The sequence below is a fragment of the Helianthus annuus genome, chromosome 13, assembly GCF_002127325.2.
Source record: "Helianthus annuus cultivar XRQ/B chromosome 13, HanXRQr2.0-SUNRISE, whole genome shotgun sequence".
Classification (NCBI taxonomy): domain Eukaryota; kingdom Viridiplantae; phylum Streptophyta; class Magnoliopsida; order Asterales; family Asteraceae; genus Helianthus; species Helianthus annuus.
In genome coordinates, this window is record NC_035445.2 from 38,781,602 (window position 1) to 38,803,893 (window position 22,292).

The 22,292-nt window shown below is 39.2% G+C and overlaps 2 protein-coding genes across 3 annotated transcripts; one reads left to right on the plus strand and one right to left on the minus strand.

Annotated features, from left to right (window-relative positions):
- Positions 1 to 13,007: 13,007 nt before the first annotated feature.
- LOC110897690 (receptor-like protein kinase HERK 1) lies at positions 13,008 to 16,174 on the plus strand. 2 transcript variants are annotated; one of them, XM_035981848.1, is made up of 2 exons: positions 13,008 to 15,857; positions 15,933 to 16,124. In XM_035981848.1, exons 1-2 carry the CDS (start codon positions 13,497 to 13,499, stop codon positions 16,017 to 16,019), a joined length of 2,448 nt encoding a protein of 815 aa, XP_035837741.1. In that variant the 5' UTR covers positions 13,008 to 13,496; the 3' UTR covers positions 16,020 to 16,124. The 2 variants fall into 2 exon arrangements, with proteins under 2 accessions (XP_035837741.1, XP_022000114.1); XM_022144422.2 differs by having other exon boundaries at positions 13,012 to 16,174.
- A 3,632-nt stretch (positions 16,175 to 19,806) lies between these two features.
- On the minus strand, positions 19,807 to 21,156 carry LOC110897691 (uncharacterized protein At5g39865). Its single transcript, XM_022144423.2, has one exon. It carries the CDS (start codon positions 20,958 to 20,960, stop codon positions 19,860 to 19,862), a length of 1,101 nt encoding a protein of 366 aa, XP_022000115.1. The 5' UTR covers positions 20,961 to 21,156; the 3' UTR covers positions 19,807 to 19,859.
- Positions 21,157 to 22,292: the final 1,136 nt, after the last annotated feature.

Genomic DNA, 22,292 nt, shown 5'->3' on the forward strand with positions numbered 1-22,292 from the left:
CTGAATCCCAGAATGCCTTGACAAGAGATTTGTACACCGGCGTTGCGAACGTAACAGCATAGTTGATACGAGACTCCCTGATCCACTTAGTAATGTCTTTTAATTCAGCAAGTTTCTCATCCGGATCCAAGTATGCAATCTGATTATGGCGTTTTTCGGACATTATTTCCTCCTCCGTTTTGTTTTCCTTCTTTGTTGCCGCCTTCCTTTTACCTTCTTTCGGTGCCATCTGCAATTCTATAAACGTCCACAATAAGTAACAATCACTTACAGGTGCATTTAGACATGTATGGATACAAGTTCATGTATCCACTTGACAAACAGACTGTCAAACCATGTCTACTGTGAACAATTGCAGACTGTTAAATTTTCTAAGGCATGGTCGGCAAAACTGAAATCTTTTGAGGAAACAGAGGTTGGCTTGACGAAACAGAACCAGTTAGTTGACCAAAACTGATTCGTTGACCACAACGATTCGTCAATTTAACCCTTTGATGAAACAGAGATGAGTTTGACGAAACAGAAACTGGTGGTTGACTAGTTCTGATTCGTTGACCATTCTGTTTCGCCAAACATATAATTGACGAAATAGAAAGATGTTTGACCATCTCCGTTTCGTTGACTATTTCGATTCGTCAAAAGTTTGATTCGCCGACTGTGATTCGCCGGAGTTAGGGTTTGAAATTGGGCGTTTCGCCGAATATGATTCAAATCAAGTGCAGATGATCATAAAACAATAACAACTCAATGAACAACCTAAACAAGTTATAAATCCTATCCTAAGATTGATAAAATCCCTGTTTTCGGTTAAAAACCCACTTAAAAACTTCATCATTCATATGTTTTACAGTCCTCTATTTTCCAAAACAAACCCAAACCCGTATCATAGGCAAAACAAACATACACATGCTTAGATTTAACAGGCACATAAGGAAGTCTCAACAAGTTCAATATCACAGCATATAATATCAAAGGAAAACTGGTCACAGAGGGGTCTCCGGCGGTTTCTGATGAAACCCGACGGTGCATCATATGTAAACTAAGAGTGTGAACAGTTTGCACCTTTGATTTATGAGAGTTTCTGATGAAAATCGAATGATTTTTGGTGAAGAATCGGGTTACCGCAAGTATGGGTTTTGAGTGTTTGGGAGGATGAAGAACAGTTGGTACTTGAGTGATTTGAAAAAGTAACCAACTATTCTGACATGAAGGACTTTTATACACCGACTAACTTTATCGGCGAAAAAGAAATAGACGAATCACATTTTGGGCTTTGACGAAACAGAAGTTGGGCCTGGACTTAGGCCTGTGAAGTTAGCCCATGGCGAAACAGACTTTGGGCTCCTTGTTTCGTCAACATCTTCGACGAGACAGTCTGTTTCGTCAACACCAAACAGATTGACCAAAGGCTGACCAAGACTCACACTTCGACTTTGGCCAATTTCTGTTTCGTCAACAGCAATCTGTTTCGTCGACTATGTTTTGATTCGTCGACTTCTGTTTCAAAATCACCAAGGCATGAAATATTTTGCATACTGCACACAGGTTTTAGCAATTTACCATTTTGACATTAGTTTGAATTTTCAAATACAAGGACGATTTATGAAGTAGGTTTCAGGCTTCCGGTCATAAACACCAAGCAACATCTTTGGCATAATCAAAAACAAACTTAAACACTACACTACAAGTAAATCTTAAAACGCTGAAAACTAAACTAAATGCAATTGAAATTGACAAGATAAACAACTGTACAGATGTAACTTTTGCGAGTTTCAAGGATAAGGAATCATACCAGCTTACGGTCTTAGTCAACATGATTTGATTTCTGTTTAAAGTTCTTGATAAGTATACTACCTCGATTATCGATATTGTTGTCCACATAAACTCATGCTTATCAAACGTAATCACACTTAGGAGATACGCTTTACGGTAAGAATTATACTCACAAGTCGATGTGAATCCACTTCACGACACATTCCCGTATCAAGGTATGCACGAGAATTCATCTTACCGGTGAGTATACCGATTATCATCTGTTTGACCGTATATGATGTGAGATACTCACTTATTTTGATTTGAAAACCAAGCTCTATGTGATAGAATCACTTATTGATGAGGAACTTGATTTTCGATGCATGAGGGCACAGGAGCAAGTCCGTGAACAGGTCAGTACTTTCGTACAGCAGAGAGACGAACTTGACTCCCGGATAAATGTGATATTTGATCACTTATTTATTTGGACATGTGATTGTTTATCACTTATTGAGGTCGGATGCAATATGTACACGTATATATGGTATCATGGAAGATCTAGACTTGCGTCCCCGTTATTTTTCGGTAAAAGATACAACCATGATACCCAGATGATAAGCAGCATAAAGACCGAATATCTCAGAACCTCGGCAATCTATCAAACGAAATTTCGGTACCAAGACCATATGCCAATGAATGGTTCCCACCTGACTTGAAGTCTGTTAGGTTTGTATCATCCTGCACATTTTAGTTTGATTGTGAGCCTACCGATACATAGTAGATAATCAAACCGTGATTTATCAAATGCTTTTGTAAACAGGTCGGCACGTTGGTGATCGGTGGGGATATGAACAACATCGAATAATCTTTTGTCAAAACAGTCACGTATGAAGTGATATTTAATTTCGATGTGTTTGGTCTTGGAGTGCTGCACATGATTTCTAGTGATCTGTAAGGCAGCATTGTTATCAACAAAAATAGGAGTAGATAGGAATTCAAAACCGTAGTCACGCATTTGTTGTTGTATCCACAAGACTTGGGAGCAACAACTGGAGGCAGCAATGTATTCTGCTTCACAGGTTGATGTAGCAACACACGTTTGCTTTTTGCACTGCCATGTAACCAGGCGACTTCCTAAGAATTGACATCCTGCTGTTGTTGATTTGCCGTCTATTTTGCAACCGCCGAAATCAGAATCACTGTATGCAGTCAAATCAAAGCTATCATCCCTAGGGTACCAAAGACCGGTGTCTGGGCATCCCTTCAAATAGCGAAAAATCCTTTTTGCAGCTGACAAATGGGAGCCCTTCGGATTAGCTTGATATCTTGCGAGCAGGCACGTTGGATACATGATGTCAGGCCTCGAAGCAGTAAGATACATGAGAGATCCGATCATAGCACGATAATAGGAGGAGTTGACGCTTTCACCCTTCAAATCCGGAGTAATCCCGTGATTCTGCGGAAGTGGGGTACCAATGGGTGTTGCATCTGACATCTGGAACCGGCTCAAGATTTCACCAACATATTTAGTCTGATGGATGAATATCCCAGACTCGGTTTGCTGAACTTGTAGGCCCAAAAAGAAATTCATTTCCCCCATAGCGCTCATCTCGAACTTTTCCTGCATAATACGCTCCAATTGCCTGCACAAAGACTCGTTAGTAGAACCAAATATGATATCATCAACGTATACCTGCACCAGCAGAAGATCTCCATTTTGTTCCTTGATAAAGAGAGTGCAATCAATAAGACCTCGTCGAAATCCATTCTCCAGAAGATAGTTGGATAGGGTTGCGTACCAAGCTCTAGGTGCTTGATGTAAACCATAAAGAGCTTTGTTGAGCAACCAAACCCGATCGGGATGAACAGGATCTTCGAAACCTGGAGGCTGTTCGACATACACCTCTTCTTGAACTATCCCATGAAGAAAAGCACTTTTGACATCCATCTGGTAGACTTTGAATCCTTTAAATGAAGCGTAAGCAAGAAAGATCCGAATAGCTTCCAGACGAGCAACTGGTGCATAGACTTCATTGTAGTCAATCCCCTCGATTTGACGAAATCCCTGAACGACCAATCTTGCCTTGTTACGAATAACCACTCCACGGTCGTCCTTCTTGCATTTGAAAACCCATCGAGTGCCAATTTTCTTGTAGTTTTCTGGTCTTTCAACAAGCTTCCAAACACCAAGCTTTTGAAATTGCTGCAGTTCCTCCTGCATGGCTTCAACCCAAGCATTATCTTTCAAAGCTTCTTTCCACGATTTTGCTTCTTCTTGTGACACGTAACACGCGAAGGACCAATCATTCTGAAGACCAGATTCTCTAATGGCTGAATACAAACCAGCATTCTGGTTGTTTCTCAGTTGATTACGAGTCTGCACACCGCGTTGGACATCTCCAATAATATTCTGCTGTGGGTGGATATCGTGAATCCTCATTTCAGGATTTTCAGAAACACGTGAATTGATACCCAAATTGTTAAAATTAAGATCAAGAACCAACTCCACACCAGGAATGTGTGTAGAGGTGGATGCATTTCCTTCAGCAGTATCTATATTCTGCACATGAGGTGTATCAACAGAGGCACCTTGAACAGGAGCAACTGGAGCTGAAGATTCTTCTGCTGCATCATGATATTCATCATCTTCCGAGGACTCATTATAATCAGCAGCATCTTCATAAACCTCATTTTGAACCATATTGTTAACTGATGAAGAACCTTGTGGGTCAACAATAACAGGTCTAACCAATGGCGAGTCAGCAGCGTTGTCACATTCAAATAACAATCTAGCAGCTGCTGATTCTTCGTCAAAGGTCGGCAGATTGAAGGAGTCAAACCGTCCATCATAATCGAACATCCACGGGTCACCCGGAGCCCTAACAGGACTCGTGTACCATTGAACCCTCACCTCACCCCATAGCTCAATCTTTTTCGTTGCTAGATTCCAGACACGATAATTTGGAGTTGCATATCCAAGGAAGAAACCATCGATAGCCTTAGCCCCAAATTTTTCATCTTGTTCAATCATAGTACATGGAGCACCAAAGGGTTCTAGGTAAGAAAGATCCGGTTTCCTTTTCTGAAGGAGTTCGAAACAAGTTTTGCTATGTCTCTTTACTGTAAGAACTCGGTTTAATGTGTAGCACGCAGTCGACACAGCCTCCCCCCAGAATTGAACAGGGAGTTCCGACTCTACTAACATTGTTCTTGCAGTTTCGATTATCGTCCGATTCTTCCTCTCTGCGGCACCATTTTGTTGTGGAGTGTAACGAGAACTGTATTCATGAAGAATGCCTTTAGAAGTACAGAACTCATTCATAACTTGATTCTTGAATTCGGTTCCATTGTCGCTTCGGATCCTCTTCACTTTCAACGAGTAGAGATTCTCCAACATTGTAAGAAGATCCTTGAGGATGCCAGGAGTTTCACTCTTGTGTGCCATGAAGGATACCCGAGAAAATCTAGAATAGTCATCGGTAACCACTAGACATCGAATGTTGTCTTGTGCTTCATAGGTCCTCAAGTGAATGTGCCCCATTCTTCTGTGCCAAGATATAGACTCCTTTTCTGTGGCTTTCGAGACAAAGCAAGTGACTTGTGCAGATGTTGTAATCGCTTGGCTCATATCGAGAATATAAAGATCATTAACTCTCGGAGCCGATAAGAGAATCCATTCTTGTGGAATTTTGAACCCAGGTTTAAGCACATAACAACCGGCATCATCAAAATGCACGGTGAACTTTTTATCGCAGATTTGCGACACACTGAGAAGATTATGATCAATTTGACGAACATAATTGATCTTATCGAAACACACAATACCATTGGAGATACTTCCCTCTCCAGTGATGTATCCGCCTTTGTCTCCCGCAAATGTGACATAGCCTCCTCTAATATTTCTCACGTCGTATAGAAGCCGTAAGTCGCCAGTCATGTGCCTGGATGCTCCACTATCAACAATCCAATGACTATTAATAGTTCCTCCTGGAACACCCTGCACATGTCGTTCAAAGATCAGTTGAAGATGGGGACCCAAGCCTTAGTGGTCTTGGGTCGTCCCTGAGCATCACGAAAAGTGATCTCAGTTTGTTGATGATTCTCAAAAACAGTAGCTCCCCCTGAACTATCACCCGCTTTAGGTTTCCAAGTTTGTTTTTGCCTACCAGATTGAGTGTTGTAAACAGTTTTTGAAGCTTCTGGTATTACAGGTTGTGAAACACTTGGTTCCCTTTTAACTGTTTTAACATCAAATTTTAAAGCTTTTTCAACAGTTTTTATGTTCTTACGTCGTTGTTTCGTTTCTTGTTCTTTAACTGTTCGTTTATCATGTTTTGGTGAAACTGACCGACGTTGAGGGTGAACCTTTACAGGTGGTGCTTTCTCAACAAATTTATCCTTTGGAGCATTTGGGCAATTTTTAATGATATGCCCAAATTCTCCACATTTAAAGCATGTTCTCCTTTCCACAAATTTAGGAGAATTTGATTGACCACAAGATGTCGAACCCGTGGAACCTGAGGTACTAGCCTTTTCATCACACCCATTTGTATGTTGAGTGTAATTGTTATCACTGTTACGTTTTAAGATCGTGACTTGTTGTACAAAATCGGTGTTTGACTTGTTCTCAAAAGTCTCAATCTTATCAGTACCCTTGGATGACACGAATTTGACATCTTTCACTTTCTTTTGAAAACGAGCTCCTTTTGTTTCAGATTTCATTTGAGAGACATTAGGCTTTTGAGCTCGCTTGACAGGTTGTTTACCATTAGAAGCACTAGGTTGTTGAGTGGTTGGTGATTTTTGATTACCAAACTGTTTTCTGATCTCAGCCTTAGGAATTGGCTCACATTGTGTTACAACAATTCCCGGAAGTGTTTTTCCCAAAAATTTGTTTGTGTTATCTTCAAAGACTTTATCAATCAAAGATTGATTGACATTTTCAATTGGAAAATCGCGATCTGAGTAGATTTTATCACCACCAACCAACGTATACAACACAGTACTGCTTTTAACAGCAGACACAGACGTCTTGTCAACTTTGACAGGATCTATCACTTGTTTGACAACTGATGGAACAGTAGGAGTATCAGGATCACAAAGAATGTGATTCTCAAGTGGAATTACTACTCCTTTCATCCTGTCAAGTGATTTATCCTGATCACTTACATCCAATTCTGATTCATCATCCGATGACTCATAGTCCTCGATAATTGGAGGACTTTGTTTCATGGATGTTGAGGTTTCTTGTTGCTTAGAGGATGTGTTTGAAGAACTGTCCGGTTTGAACCCTAGGCCAGTAGAAAATTCCTCATAATCAAGAGGCACACTAGGTTCATACCGTGGCATATCTTCTTCATCAGGCATTTTGGTATAGTTATGTCTCAAAGGGGGTGGACATTTCTCATACCCTACGCCTTTCTTGTTTCCTTTCAGTTGTTGAACATCGATGATGTGATCAAACATAAATCGGGAGTTAGAATAACTCTCCAATTTTTGTTTGATTGCATCATGCTCGCACTTGGCAATGGCTAGTTGCTTTTTGGTTTCCTCAACAATATTTATGTATTCATTTATACTCACTTGTTTATGGTAAACCACTTTGTTCACTTCGGACACGCTTTTCTTTAATGTTTCGATTACAGACTTAAATTCTTTTTCGTTCCGAGTTAAAGCCATATTTGCCTCTTTGCATTTAGATAGTTCAATAACCAAATTTTGATTATGACTATGAAGCTTTTCTGACTCAAGCTTCATATCTGCACATGATTTACAAACAATAGGAGCAGGAGTTTCAGTATTTACCTGACTCGAAGAGGCTGAGACATTTGCCATAAAGGCAGTTTGAAAAGAAAAAGATCCATCTTCGGAAAAGAACTTCTCCATTTCCCTAGATGCAGTAGCAGCCTTCTTGATCAGAACTGATTTCTGACATATTAACTCCTCAGCTTCATTTAATAAATCCTCAACATCGGACCCTGCTTCCTCCTTCACATCAGACTCAGATTGATTATCCCCAGAAATAGAGCCTTCTTCATCAGAACTCCTAGAATAACCAGAACTGTCGTCACTTTCAGAAAACTCTTCTTTATGAACATGCTTGATGTGATTGATGATCTTTGCATAACATGCTGTTCCTCCTCCTTGATCACCTTCACCAAACTGTATAGACCAGTCACATCCTTCATCAGCTTGAACAGTAAAAGCCCGATTGGGATTTGATGGTCCAGACTGGCTCTGATTGTTGTTGACTGCCACAATCCTCCTGTCATGATTTTCTTGCTGGGCATTCACATTTGAAGTACTCGTCTGGTTTCTGAAAGGGTTATGATTGCCTTGTTTGGTTGGTCGAGTGCACTCATGTTTGAAGTGCCCTTTCTCACCACAATTGAAGCATGTGACAGCATTTATATCAAACCCGTACTTCGTATCTTTCTTTCCTTCCAACGAAGTTCTTCCAGTTCGAGCCATGAAATCTTTTGCCCTTCTAACTGCACTAGCAAAAGCCCATTTGATATCCATTAATTCCATCTCATCCTTGTCGATCTGTTGATAATCTTCATTGGTCATATTGATGTTTCCAATTTGACCTGCCACCAACCCACAATAAGCACTGACCATTGTATTAATGATTTCCATATGCTCCTTTGCTACTTCAATGCTAACTTGTGAGAGGTTTGAAGTATCGACTCTGATCGTGTTAGGGTTGTGGGGTGGGGGATTGTTGGCATAATGAGCTTGTTGTTGTGGTTGTGACTGTGGTGTGGGTATTGACTGTGACAGATAGGTGCTTTGATCAAACTGTGGTTGAGCAGTTGTAACTTGAGGTGTAGGAATGGTTTGTGAAAGATAAGCACTTTGATCCCACTGTGGTTGTGCTTGATTGAACTGTTGAAACGGAGAAGAGTTTGTATTGGATACAAACGTCGTTTGAAGCTTCGGTTGTTGAACGGAACTAGAACTAGCTGAAGGACCAAAACCAGGCAAATACATTTCTGTATTTTGAGGAGGTGCAGCTGCAATTCTTTTAGCCTTCCTAATTTCTTCTTCATTCTTGTGTTCTAACTTTTGAATGAATTCATAGAGACTGGCATTGGCTGCGTCCAGTGCACCCGTATGTTTCAGAAGCTCAATGAATGGACTCCACTTAGGAGGTAGAGCATCAGCAAACCGTGCAATCATTTCCTGATGGGTAACATTAACATTCTAAGAACTCATTTCACTAATCAAATGATAGAAACGTGAAGTCATATCATTTAGGGTTTCATTTTCCAAGAACTGAAATGATTCAAACTCTTTCTTTAACAGATCATGGCGAGTCTTCCTAGACGCTGCATTCCCTTCTCCTCTCGCCACTAATGCATCCCATAGGCTTTTCGTGGTCTTACAATACCCAAATTGATGATAGATTTCTTTGTGAAGTGCTTGTGTAAGTATGGCAAACGCCTTTTTCTCCAAGTCATAAGCTTTCTTATCATCCTTAAGCATATTAGCATAACCTGCTGAAGTTGATGCTGCTGTTTCGAGGGCAGGGTTGACCGCATTAATGAAACACGTCCAAAGTTCGGTGCTTTGCCCTTGAACATAGGTATGGAAACGTCCCTTCCATGATGGATAATCATTCATGTGATTTAGCTTTGGCGGGCGATTGTTGCTACCCGTCTCACTCTCGCTCAACAATAGATTTTGAATACTTTGGTTTTGATTTGATACCAAGGCCCATTGACTTGCACTTATGGACGGTTGTTGTTGAGGTATGGAGTTTGCTAAGTAAGAGGCCATAGATGTCTGATTTAAACTTTGACCTGGTCGTGGGTCCGTACTCCAGTCCCATGGACTTGTGCAACTCATGTTTGATGTATATTAGGGAAATACCTGAACAAGCACTTGAAAACACAATGTTATATTGACTTTGCAAACCTTCTGTTGAAAAATGACAACTTTCTCGACGAAACACTTTCTACGAAACAGAATGTTGTTTTGACGAAACGACTGATGACGAAACAGATCTTGTTTCGTCAAAGAAGTTTGATGAAACAGATGTCTGATTCGTCAAAGAGACCTTTGGCGAAACAACCTTTGATTCGTCGAAGGGACCTTTGGCGAAATGCTTTTGATTCGTCGAAGGGATCTTTGGCGAAACACTTTTCTGTTTCGTCAAAGAGACCTTTGGCGAAATGCTTTTCTGTTTCGTTGACTTTTTGATTCGTCGAAGACTGATTCGTCAAAAAGGTTGTCAGAGGTTGGTGAAAGTAGGTGATTTGTTTATACACAGTCTGTCAAGTCACACGAATTTCAACCATGCTTTTCTTACCAACTTAGAAGTATGGTGGACAATAGGGTATGTTATTACACTTTTCAAAACAAAGTAACCTTATCAGTGGGATTAAAAAGCAAGTCTACCAAGAACACTTTGAATATCTTATGAAGATGTGAAGAACTCAAGAACAACCAGTGAATTTCATAATTTTCGACCACAGATTTTTGTTTAAAACTTTCAACCAAAACCAACAGTTTGTATGTGTACACTCAAACTAGTATGGTTTTCGGTAAAACTCTTAACAAAACAAACAATATCCTTCCTTTTAAAGATCCTTTTCCAGAAAATTTGAAGTTTTCAAGAACACTCTTTGAGAAAAACACAAACACTAGACAAACCAACCGAACTATGTTTGATTTTAAACAAGGATAAGAGCCAGAGCTCTGATACCACTTGTAGGTCCCGAAATCGGAGGATCGATTTTCACTACCAAAGCCTTGTTTATAACAAACAAAGTTAAGTGTGCGGAATCCACTTAACTAAGCCAATCAAACATAGAACACAATAACACACAATGGTTAACCAAAGAAACACACTCTTTTGATTAACTGGATGAGATATTACAAACTGATACAAACACAGTTTACAAGCTTGAAGGGTATTCTCTCATCTCTGAGACTAAACTGTGACCTATCTGTGCCTTATATAGCAGATGGACTAATAAGCTCGACGAAACAGAACCTGGGCTGACGAAACAGGAGAAAGCCCAAAACTAAGCCCAACAGTCAACGAATCACATGCGATTCGTTGACCACTTTGACGAAACTGAACCGAAAAACACCATGTCTGTTTCGTCGACATGTATTCGACGAAACAGACTGTTTCGCCAAAGCCTGCAAACAGTTAACTGTTTCTGCATAACAGACTGCAGAAACAGATGGCACAAACAACACAACAAATTGACAGATATACCCTTAATATGCAACATGCATAGTTTTACGACCAATACAATAAACAAGAGAGACAAATAAGTCAGACACAAGCGGATAGGAGGATATCCAACTTGGACGACTGCGAATACAGACTCGATAACTGATAAAAGACCGTACAAAATACAACATAACGTACAAGACTAGTAACAGACACAAAACTGCATCAACATTATTCCAAAACCCTTAAAACAATACTTAAGTTAAAATAATTATTATTATTTTAACAAGAAGTCATAACTTGGAATAATAACAATGTAACGTAACTCAAACCCGAAATATGAAAGCAAGGCACGACCCGCTCGTCTAATAGACATTAGTACGTTGTAGGTTGTCGTGTAGCGGACCAAGTTTGAGTTGACGATACGATTTCAGGAGACGCACTACTATGAGTTCATGTCCCCCTTTTCTCTTAACTGTTTTCAGTTTTATAACTTCGGGGGTGAAATACATGTTACTATTATTACGGACATTTTTATACATGGTATGGTTAGCTTAAGGAGGGCATACTACTTAGATCATGTGAGTGGTGGGCGCGACACTTAAAGCCATTAATCCTCGTAGTAGGACCAAGGGACATGAGTGATAGATCTATTTGGGTGTAGCGAGCCCACACCCATGAGGCCAGGGCGGCCCATAGAGGTGACCTAGTCTTACAGCCGGAAGCCCGATGCAACTCCGCTAGGTTTGAGTTTTCCCGGACCATTTCACACATACCAGTGGTCTTGCAAACCATTGGTGATCTCATTTTCCTTATTGCTACATACCAGGGACTATTATACATACACCGTTTACGAAGGTTTATACATACTCACATACACATGAACTCGCTCAACTTTTTGTTGATTTTTCAAACTACATGTATTTCAGGGAATTGATCGGATTCTGGCAAGTGATGTACGTTAAGCAGCGTAGTAAATAAAGATGTCATCCTGGGGTGTAGGGTTTGGGAGGTGTAACCCTTCCCTGGACGGGTCACATGTCTCTAAACCCCGTTTTATTTAAGGTCTTTTGTTGAGTCTATTTTGAACTCATTTTTAAGCAAGTCATGGATGTAACTTAATTTGGGTAGTTGTTTCAAGACAATTATGTTATGGTATTACAAAACTTAATGAATGGATGAACATCTTGTGTTTTATTTTCATATAGCATTATTATGATTGTTGCTATGGTATTAAGAAGTCGCACCAAATAAACCCACGCTTCCGCAAAAGCCAGGGTGTGACATCAAAATAAAAAAAATGACTTTACACCCAGCTAAACCGAAAATACGATTTCGCCCTTGGTAAAAAATTACGCTTTTACCCTCAGCCAAAATTACGTTTTCGCCCCAGTTCAAAATAAAATTTTGTTTTTCCTCCGACTCAAAATTACAATTTTACACTAGTTTATTATTTTATACCCACTTTAAAATTACGGTTTTTCCCCCAGTTTAAAAGTACGTCTTTGCCCTCAGTTTAAAATTACGTCTTTGCCCCCAGTTCAAAATAAAAATTATGCTTTTGCCCTCAGCTAAAATTTATGATTTTCCACTCGGTTCAAAATTACGATATCATCCTCAATTCAAAATTACGTTTTTTTGCCCCCAGTGCAAAATAAAATTTTGGTTTTCCCCTAGCTAAAAATTAGGATTTTACTATTAGGAAAAAAAATTGATTTTTCCGCCAAGTAAAAATAAAAATATGAGTTTGCCCCCGGCTAAAAATTGTGTCAAGAAGCTGTGTAACACTCTTTTTACTTTTTCTTTAGTGCAAAACTATGGTACTATTTTTTTAATTGATTAAAATTATTCCGCCATCGTCCCACAACGGGAACGGGGCAACACCTAGTTTTATAAATGTATTGTATTTTAAACGAAAAAATATTAAAAAAAAATGCATATGTCATATGAAAGCTACAAACAAATCCTATTTTTCCAAATATAAATCAGCTCTTTCACACCCATCTTCATGACTTCATCTACCATCAATGCCTGATAAACAACAAAACTATCTTTGACCTTAATTCCATTTATCATATTACTCTTTTTGTCACCATATGTTGCTGGCAATCCAGCTCACACCACCCTGGCTAGATTTCATCCCAACTGTTCTCCACAACCCATCACCCAATCTGTCATCAACTCATCAAATCCACTTTCAATTTCTTCTTCATAAACCCTAATTTCACACGGGTTTGAAAATTTTTCTTCTTGTTCATCTATGCTCTGTTTTTCATCATCTTATTTTTCCCCAATTTTCCTACTTATAATCACTCAATCGTTTAAACTCTTAATCTGTAACTCCCATCAATTTGCACTTAAAAACCCCAATTTCACTTGGGTTTTTGAAAATTAAACTTCTTGTTCATCTGTGCTCTGTTTTTTCTCTGTTTTCATCTTATTATTATTCCCAAATTTCCCCACTGATAGTCACTCAATCGTTCATGGGTATTCCATAAATCGGACCCTAGATCTATAAATTTTACAAATTCGTGTTCAAAAACCCCAATTTCAAATGGGTTTTGGAAAATTTAACTTCTTGTTCATCTGTGCTCTGTTTTTGCTCTGTTTTATTTCATCTTATTATTCCCAATTTACCCCTGCTGACAGTTACTCAATCAATTGCGGATCTCCAACAAACACAACAATCGGTAATCGTGTTTTTGTCTCAGACAATTTAGCTTCAAGTTATCTTTCAACTCCACAAAATGTTTTAGTCGATACATCTGCAAATTCGATTCCTGTATCCGAATATTCCCAGTTGTACTCAACAGCAAGAATCTTTTCCCAAACGTCGTCGTATAGTTTTAAAATCAGTCAACCGGGTCGGGTTTGGATCCGACTGTATTTCTACCCGTTTTCCGCCAGTAATTATGATTTGAAGTCCGCAAAGTTTTCGGTTTCGACCCGTGATCATGCTCTGTTATCGGAGTTCAGCTCCGGTGACCGTTTGGTTAAGGAATATTCCGTTAATGTTACTTCGGGTGATCTCGAAATCATGTTTACGCCTTCGGGGAATTCATTCGCGTTCTTGAATGGATTGGAAGTTGTTTCGGTGCCCGATATGTTGATCGGGGACGTTGCGGCTTCGGTGGACCATCCGGCGAGTTTCCGAGGGTTGTTGGGTCAGGCGTTGGAGACGGTGGCTCGGGTTAATGTCGGTGGTCCGACGGTTACGTCGAGAAACGACTCGTTGTCGAGAACTTGGGTTCCCGACTCGGGTTTTTTAAAAAACCCGGGTTTGGTTTCGAACGTGTCTAATGTTAACTCGGTTAGGTATCCTCCCGGCGGTGCCACACCGGATGATGCTCCGCGAAGCGTTTATGGCACCACCGTGAGGATGGCTTCCGAAACGAACCCGAAAAGTAACTTTAATGTTACTTGGGAGTTTCGGGTGGACCAGGGGTTTCGGTATCTTATTCGGCTTCACTTTTGCGATATCGTGAGTTCGGCCCCGAACCAGCTTTACTTCAACGTTTACATAGATGATTCGGTTGTGTTGCCGGATTTCGATCTGTCTACGATTTTCGGGGGGTTTTTAGCGACAGCGTATTTCTCGGATTTCGTTACTCCGTCGATGAACATTGATCGAATTCGTATCAGCGTTGGCCCGTCGGGTTTACCAAAAGTTTACCCGAATGCTATTTTAAACGGTGTCGAGATTATGAAGATGAATAACTCGGATGGGAGTCTTTCGGGGAAAGACATCGTTGTGTCGAGCAAAACCTCGAAAAGCAAAGTGGGCGTGATTGTGGGGGTGGTTGTTGGTGCGGTTGTTGTGTTGTTACTAATTTTTGTTCTGTTCTTTGTGTATAAACGAAGAACAGAACAAAAACGACTAAACCAGTCGAAGATATGGATTCCATTATCGACGAACGGGCTTTCTTTAACGATGGGAAGCAAGTTTTCTAACGGGACGACGATCACTTCAGGCTCTAATTATAGCTACCGGTGTCCATTTCCAGCTATTCAAGAAGCTACGAACAATTTCGATGAAAGCGGGGTGATCGGAATCGGTGGTTTCGGTAAAGTTTACAAAGGGGTGTTAAGCGACGGTACGAAAGTGGCGGTTAAAAGAGGCAACCCGCAATCCCAACAAGGTTTAGCAGAGTTCCAAACCGAAATCGAGATGCTTTCTCAGTTTCGTCACAAACATTTAGTGTCGCTAATCGGTTATTGCGACGAGAAAAACGAAATGATTTTGATATACGAATACATGGAAAAAGGGACGTTGAAAAGTCATCTGTACGGGTCGAACTACCCGAGCATGAGCTGGAAGGAACGAGTCGAGATTTGCATCGGTGCAGCCCGCGGGCTGCATTATCTTCACACGGGTTATTCAAAAGCGGTTATCCATCGAGACGTGAAATCGGCTAACATATTACTCGATGAGAATCTCATGGCTAAAGTAGCTGATTTCGGGTTGTCGAAAGCTGGGCCTGAGATTGACCAAACTCACGTGAGTACCGCGGTTAAAGGGAGCTTTGGGTACTTAGATCCCGAATACTTTAGACGACAACAGTTGACTGAAAAATCAGATGTCTACTCATTCGGGGTCGTTTTATTCGAAGTGTTATGTGCTCGACCAGTAATCGACCCGTCCCTACCTCGGGAAATGGTGAATTTAGCTGAATGGGCGATGAAATGGCAGAAAAAGGGTCAACTGGATCATATAATCGACGGTTCTTTAAACGGGAAAATCCAACCCGATTCGCTTAGAAAGTTTGGTGAAACCGCGGAGAAATGCTTGAGTGATTTCGGGGTCGATCGGCCTTCGATGGGCGATGTTTTATGGAATCTTGAATATGTTCTTCAACTTCAAGAAGCGGTTTTACAGAATGACACAAACGGAAACAGTACGAATGTGATCGGTGAATTATCTCCGCAAATCCATGGTTTTAACAATTCCGGTGATGAGAACCTGGACACGAATTCGAACACGAACGTCGGGCAGTTTGAAATGTCGAGCGGGGATGATGTTTCGGGTGTTTCGATGAGTAAGGTTTTCTCACAGTTGGGTAAATCAGAGGGTAGATGAAGGGGGACAATTCTGGGGGTTTTAAGGATGAGGATTTTGTTTCATGTATAGTTTGTAAAACTTGTGTTTTTTGCTTTGATAAAGATGTAGTAAGTTATTTGATTATTTTTTATTATAAAGAAATGATATGTTAATACAAAAATTAGTTTAAAGTACAGAAGTGTTAGATTTCTACACTGAAGTATGTAATGCTGGAAAAAAATCAGAGAACTATAAAACATTTATTGTATATATTTACTTTCAAGGGTGTGTATTGGGTCGAAATCGGCCCAATACCCAAACCGATAATGTTAAATGTTAAAATCCGAGGACCAGACCATTAAAGGGTGGGGGTCTCGGATTACTAGGGTTTGTCGGGTCGGGTGTATATGGTTTCTTTGAGATGGTTTTGGTGGTGGGTTAAAAATAAATTTCATCTATTTTCAAGTGTGATCTAGAATATTCTTTGTAGATGTAAGGGGTGTATTGGGTCGAAATCGGCCCAATACCAAACCGATAATGTTGAATGTTGAAACCCGAGGACAAGACCATTAAAGGGTGGGTGGGCCTTAGATTGTTGGACCAATCTGATCAATATCATGTTTTCTTAATTTGCATTGGTACATAGAAAAAAAAAATCAAAATTACTTGAAATTTGTTCATAATCATTTATCTTGAATATTCTCAGGTTAAATAGATCAGCTAAAATTAGACTAAATTTTTGAGATTTTTTTTGGATCCAAACTTTCATTTCAACTTTCAGTTCTCCTTCATATAGTTTTGGGTTTAGTGCTGTTTTCAGTTTCTTGGTATCCTTAACTGCCTTTGCCACTATCTGCGAATCCGACATCCATGTACCCGCCAATCCAAACAGTAGCTCATACATTGTCGAACGTAGCTTCGATTCCAAAAGAAACATAATTGCAATAAAATCACCAGTTCACGTTATTTAAGCTTTTCAATTTAGTCGGATTTGGACCGGTTAACCGCCCCAAAACCATAAAAATTGTGGGCTTAAGGACTGAACAATGTATGGGTTGGTGCACGGGCAGAGTTAGTGTGTTAGCAAGGGTAGCATGGGCTACCCCTCAACCAGGGGCGGACCCATGTATATAGGTGGGTGGGCGAACGCACCCCTTTAAAGTTTTTTAAGTGTATTTTGTAGGTAAAAAACCCGATCGCACCCCTTAAAAATATGGTTGAACCCCTCATCCGCACTCCCGGAAAATATTTTCTGGGTCCACCACTGCCCTCAACTCCGTATCTGTAGTGTAAAAACTCAACTTTGTCTCCGTAGTGTAAAAATACTTTTCAACTTTGTCTCCATTATACAAAGGATACCCCTTAACTTTTTGGCTAGATCTGCCACTGGGTTGTTGGGTTGGTCTCGGATCGGCTTGAGAGATGCTCACCCTACCATGGGCGAAGCATTGTGGATGCCCGGGGGTGCACCCGCCCACCCTAATGTTTCGGTTAGAAATGTATAAGTTTCGATTTTTCGTCCGAAAATTTTCAAATTATATAGGATTGTCCCCCGATTATTTTTTCTAAATTGTATATCCTAAATATTTTTAAGAGTTAAATCTCGTTTTAGTCCCTGTGGTTTGAGCCGTTTTGCCAGTTTAGTCCAAAGGTTTCATTTTTCGACCTGTGGGTCCAAAAAGGTTTCACCGTTGCCATTTTAGTCCACTAGGTTAATTTCATTCATTTTTTCTGTTAATGAGAAGGCCAATTCGGTCATTTTATGTTGCCGAATTGCCCTAATAGTGAACAGAATTACATATAAAATGATCGAGAAAAAATGGGCGAAGTTAACCCAGTGGAGTAAAATGGCAACGATGAAACCTTTTTAGACCCAAAGGCTAAAAATGAAACCTTTGGACTAAAACCACAGGAACTACAATGGCATTTAACTCTATTTATAAACTTTGTCTATAAATGATGGGTAGTTTAATAAATATACACTTTGTTTTATTTGGAACGATTATTATTTGACCCGACTTGAATCGAATAGCCAACCCGACACGACCCGACCCGAAACATAACGATAGGAAAAAAATTTGAGTTCCATCACTTTATGCCCCCTCGAAACTTTTATTCAAGCTCCGCCACTGCACCCTACATACTAAGTATCTATAGTATGCTTTTTTTTACTAGAGTATTCCATCAAAAGATTTGGGTACAAGAATCTAGATTAATAAATAGAGGTGTAATCTTCCAAAATCAAAGAGTAAGCACAAACAAAATTGGCAAAACGAAACGCTTGATAAACTGAAAAACCTAATCATCAAAAAGGTAAAACTTTTAGTTTATGTAAGGATCTTCCATCTACTTGTATTATATGGCAAAATTTTGGAATTAGTAAATGACTTTATAGCCTAGTGACATCTTGGAGTTAGGATAAGGCTTTAGGACCAATAGGTCCTAGGTTCGATTCCAACAAGAGGGATTTTTCCCATATTTATTGGGTTTACTCCTGAATTTGTGTATAGGCATTATGCCTAGTGGAGATGGATATGATCTAGTGGTTCCGCTCGCTGCATGATGATACTCTAGTGGTCTGTCAGTGATCCAAATTTGCCGTTCAAAAAAATTATAATTATAAAATAAACAAAATTTTAAACACGCATCTAGCAATTTTTTGTGTGTGTGTGTGTGTGTGTTTAACAATGAAACCCCGTTGAACACTCACCGGACCCCATTAATACCTACTAATCAATGAGATTAGATAAAACGTAACTTGCGTTGATAGGTAACGTTGAAACCCCGTTACCTGAACACTCACTAGACCCGGCAGTACCTACTAATCAATGAGATTAGATAAGACGCAACTTGCGCTAATAGATGACCGTATGACATGAGCCATACCTATGGTTCTTAACTTTTTGCAACAAACACATCCTTAGCTCAAAAACATGGGAATTTCACAAACAAACACACATCATGCAAACATCAAGCTAGACACATTTTAATCAAGTGGTAGCAAAATATTCTCTTGATCACATAAAGTTTCCTTTGTGGAGCATCTTTTTTTACCTTTAAAATCGGTTATGAAAATACTCACTGGACCTCACCAATACCTACTAATCAATAGGATAAGATAAAACACTTGCGTAGCGTAAGCATTGGCTAGGTGACTGTACACCATGACCTGAGCAATAACTATGGTTCTTATCTTTTTTTTTTTTTCAACAAACACACCTTGTGCTAAAAAAACATGGGATATTCACAAACAAACACACCATCATACATCATGCACACATCATGGTAGACACTTTTTAATCAAGTGGTAGCAGAAGATTCTTCAATTACATAAAGTTGTTTTTTTAACGGCGACTTTATTGTATTAGGCTACTGCACCCCTCAAATTGGAGAGCCCCGTTGTCCCACTCTGGCTAGACTATGTTGTCTTAACCAGTTAGTATATTAAATCAAATATTCTAGTTAAAACCTTTAGTTTATCATGCTACCGTATGACAAAACTAAAATCTTAAAGTGTAACAAGACGTTTGGTATGAAAACCCGTTATCTGAAACCACACGAGACCCTGACAGGGATCATGTAAAACGCAACTTGTGTCGTCGGGTAGATGGTCGTGCACGATGCCATGAGCCATAACTATGTTTCTCAACTTTTTACAACAAACACACCTTGAGCTAAAAACATGGGAATCCCACAAACAAAACATCATACATCATGTACACATCAAAGCAGACTCTTTTATCAAGTGGCAGCAGAAAATTCTTTATCACATAATGTTTTCTTTTGACTTAAAGAATGCTACTTTAAGATCAAACAAGATTCAAGAAGCTAAACAAATATTTAAATCAAATATTTATGTAACTAAGTTCATCTAAACAATCAAGAACAACAAGTTGCACACCTGATCAAGCCATTCTCATTGCAATTCAGGCACCTAACCGATCGCCCTTCATCTTCCACAAAAACCTTTCGGCTTCCATTGCAATTTGGGCAAGGAACGAATCTCGCATCACCACAACAATCACAAACAAACCCAGGATCAATCACACGAAACCCCTCCATAAACCCGACCAATCTCCCTTCTTCATTAAGTCGTTTGATCTCATCCGCACCACCAATATGTCTTCCCCTAATAAACACTTGTGGCAAAGTGAACCCTTTACCTTCAAACACTCTCTCCAACTCCTTTTTGTAACTCGAATCCATCGATATATCCCTTTCATCGACAAACACACGAAACCCCTTCAAAATCATTCGAGTTTCGTAACAATCTTCATAAGTCTTTCTAATTCCCCTCAAACTTGTATAATACAAAACAATCCTATCCTCACAACCAGATAAACAACAAATTTCTTTATTATCACTAGAATTCAAATAAGCATCAATTTTCGACACCAAGAATTCCTCCGATAAGTGCTTCCATAACGGCTTCATTTGCGAATTCTCAACCGATTTGTTCGAAATTTCCCTTTTCGCACTCGACCCATTGATCATTTTTGCATTATAAGAATTGGGTATATTCGAATAATCATTCACATTAACCATATTAACCATATTAGCCATACCACATTCATCATCTAACCCTTCCATGAGCTCCCATGTGTTGATCACCGAATCCGGAGACGAAAAATGGTTTTCTTCCACAGTTTTGCTAGGGTCAGTTGTGGCAGCATCATTGGTAGTGTCTAGAACGATCAGGGAGCCATAGGAGGTGGAGGTAAGCGATACGAAGTGATTCGAATCGCCTTTTCGAAGGGGCGGGTGGTGGATGAGTGGGATGGGCATAGACATGGTTCTTGAAACAGGGGTTTGTGAAGCAGAGGAGATGTAATGGTGGTGATCTGAGAATGAGGAGTAGAAATGGGGTGGTGAAGGTGATGAACTGGATGAATTTGAAGGTGGGTTTTGGCGGTTTACGGTTGCGGTGATGGTGGTGGTGAATTGGAATGGTGGGGATGAACGAGAAGCATAACACCCCATTTGAATGAAATGTTTGAAAGTGAAGATGATCAGATTGTGATTTGTGACGATTTGCAGGTTGTTGATAATTAAAATTGTTAACTTTGGGTAGTTGTTTGAGGATTGAAGCTATGGTGGTTTTGAGAGCTTGAAGATGATGAACAAGTGAAAGAGAGACAGGAGTAGGGAATTTAATGAAGGTTGTTACTTGTTAGTTGGGAGAATAATAACCAAGCACTTAATAATTAAGGGTTGTATATGAGTGTTTCTATCCACTTGTGTTAAGCCGGGTAAGAATATGTGTTGTGGGTTAATTAAATTCGTTGTTACGTCGATGTTACATAAAAACTTGACCGTTAATTAAATACTTCTTAATAATGTGTTGTGAATTAACTAAAGATCCAATATCAATAAAAAAAATAGCAAATAAAGCAAGACATGTGATTAATTTAGATCGAGGTGAGCTCACCATCATTACCTTTTCTTCTTATTAACATAGTTAACCCATTAACAAAATCTCCATTAAAGACTCAGGTTTAAATCTGGACAATGTATAGTTTAGTAATGTCAATAAGGATGCGTATTTTGGGTGTTAAAAAAAATTGAGGGTTTGTGGGTTGGTGGGATGAAGCTAATCACGAACGATAATACGAAGCTAAAAATCATATTAGACACATGAATAACACGACATAAGTTTTCATGAGTTGACATGAACGTAACTCGTTTAACCTGATATTTTATTTATTTATTTGTTGTTTTCGTTTTTTGCATATTAGTACTATAAAGATATAAATTTAAAATAGTTGTATAAATTGTGTATTAAATAATTATATGTTTAAATTATAAACTCGATACTTATTTATCTTTTCAATTTTAGTATAAAATACAAGTTAAATTAAGTTTTAATTTAACGCATAATTTTAAAGAAAAATAAAAATAATCGGGCTAAACATGTCAACCAATGAAACCCATTAGTTTAACCGGAACACATGTTTAACTTAACGTGTTCGCAGGATCAAACCAAACATGTTGAGACTAAACTCAAACTCACGCCTTTCCTATTAGGTTCATGTGTTTTTGTATCCTGTGAGAAATTCACTCCTTTAAAATTTACTCCTTTAATATATTTATAAAATAAATTGTATTATCGTTTACCTTACACTAAATCTTGTAATTTAATTTGGAAGTAATGAGTGTGAAAAATTTTTCTGCGTAAAGTTATATAGACTGTATTATACAAACCCTTGAGCTATTAAAAATAATGGAATTGGTTATATAGACTGTATTATACAAACCCTTGTGAGCTAATAAAAATAATGGAATTGGTTAATTTATTGTGAAAACTTCCCTCTT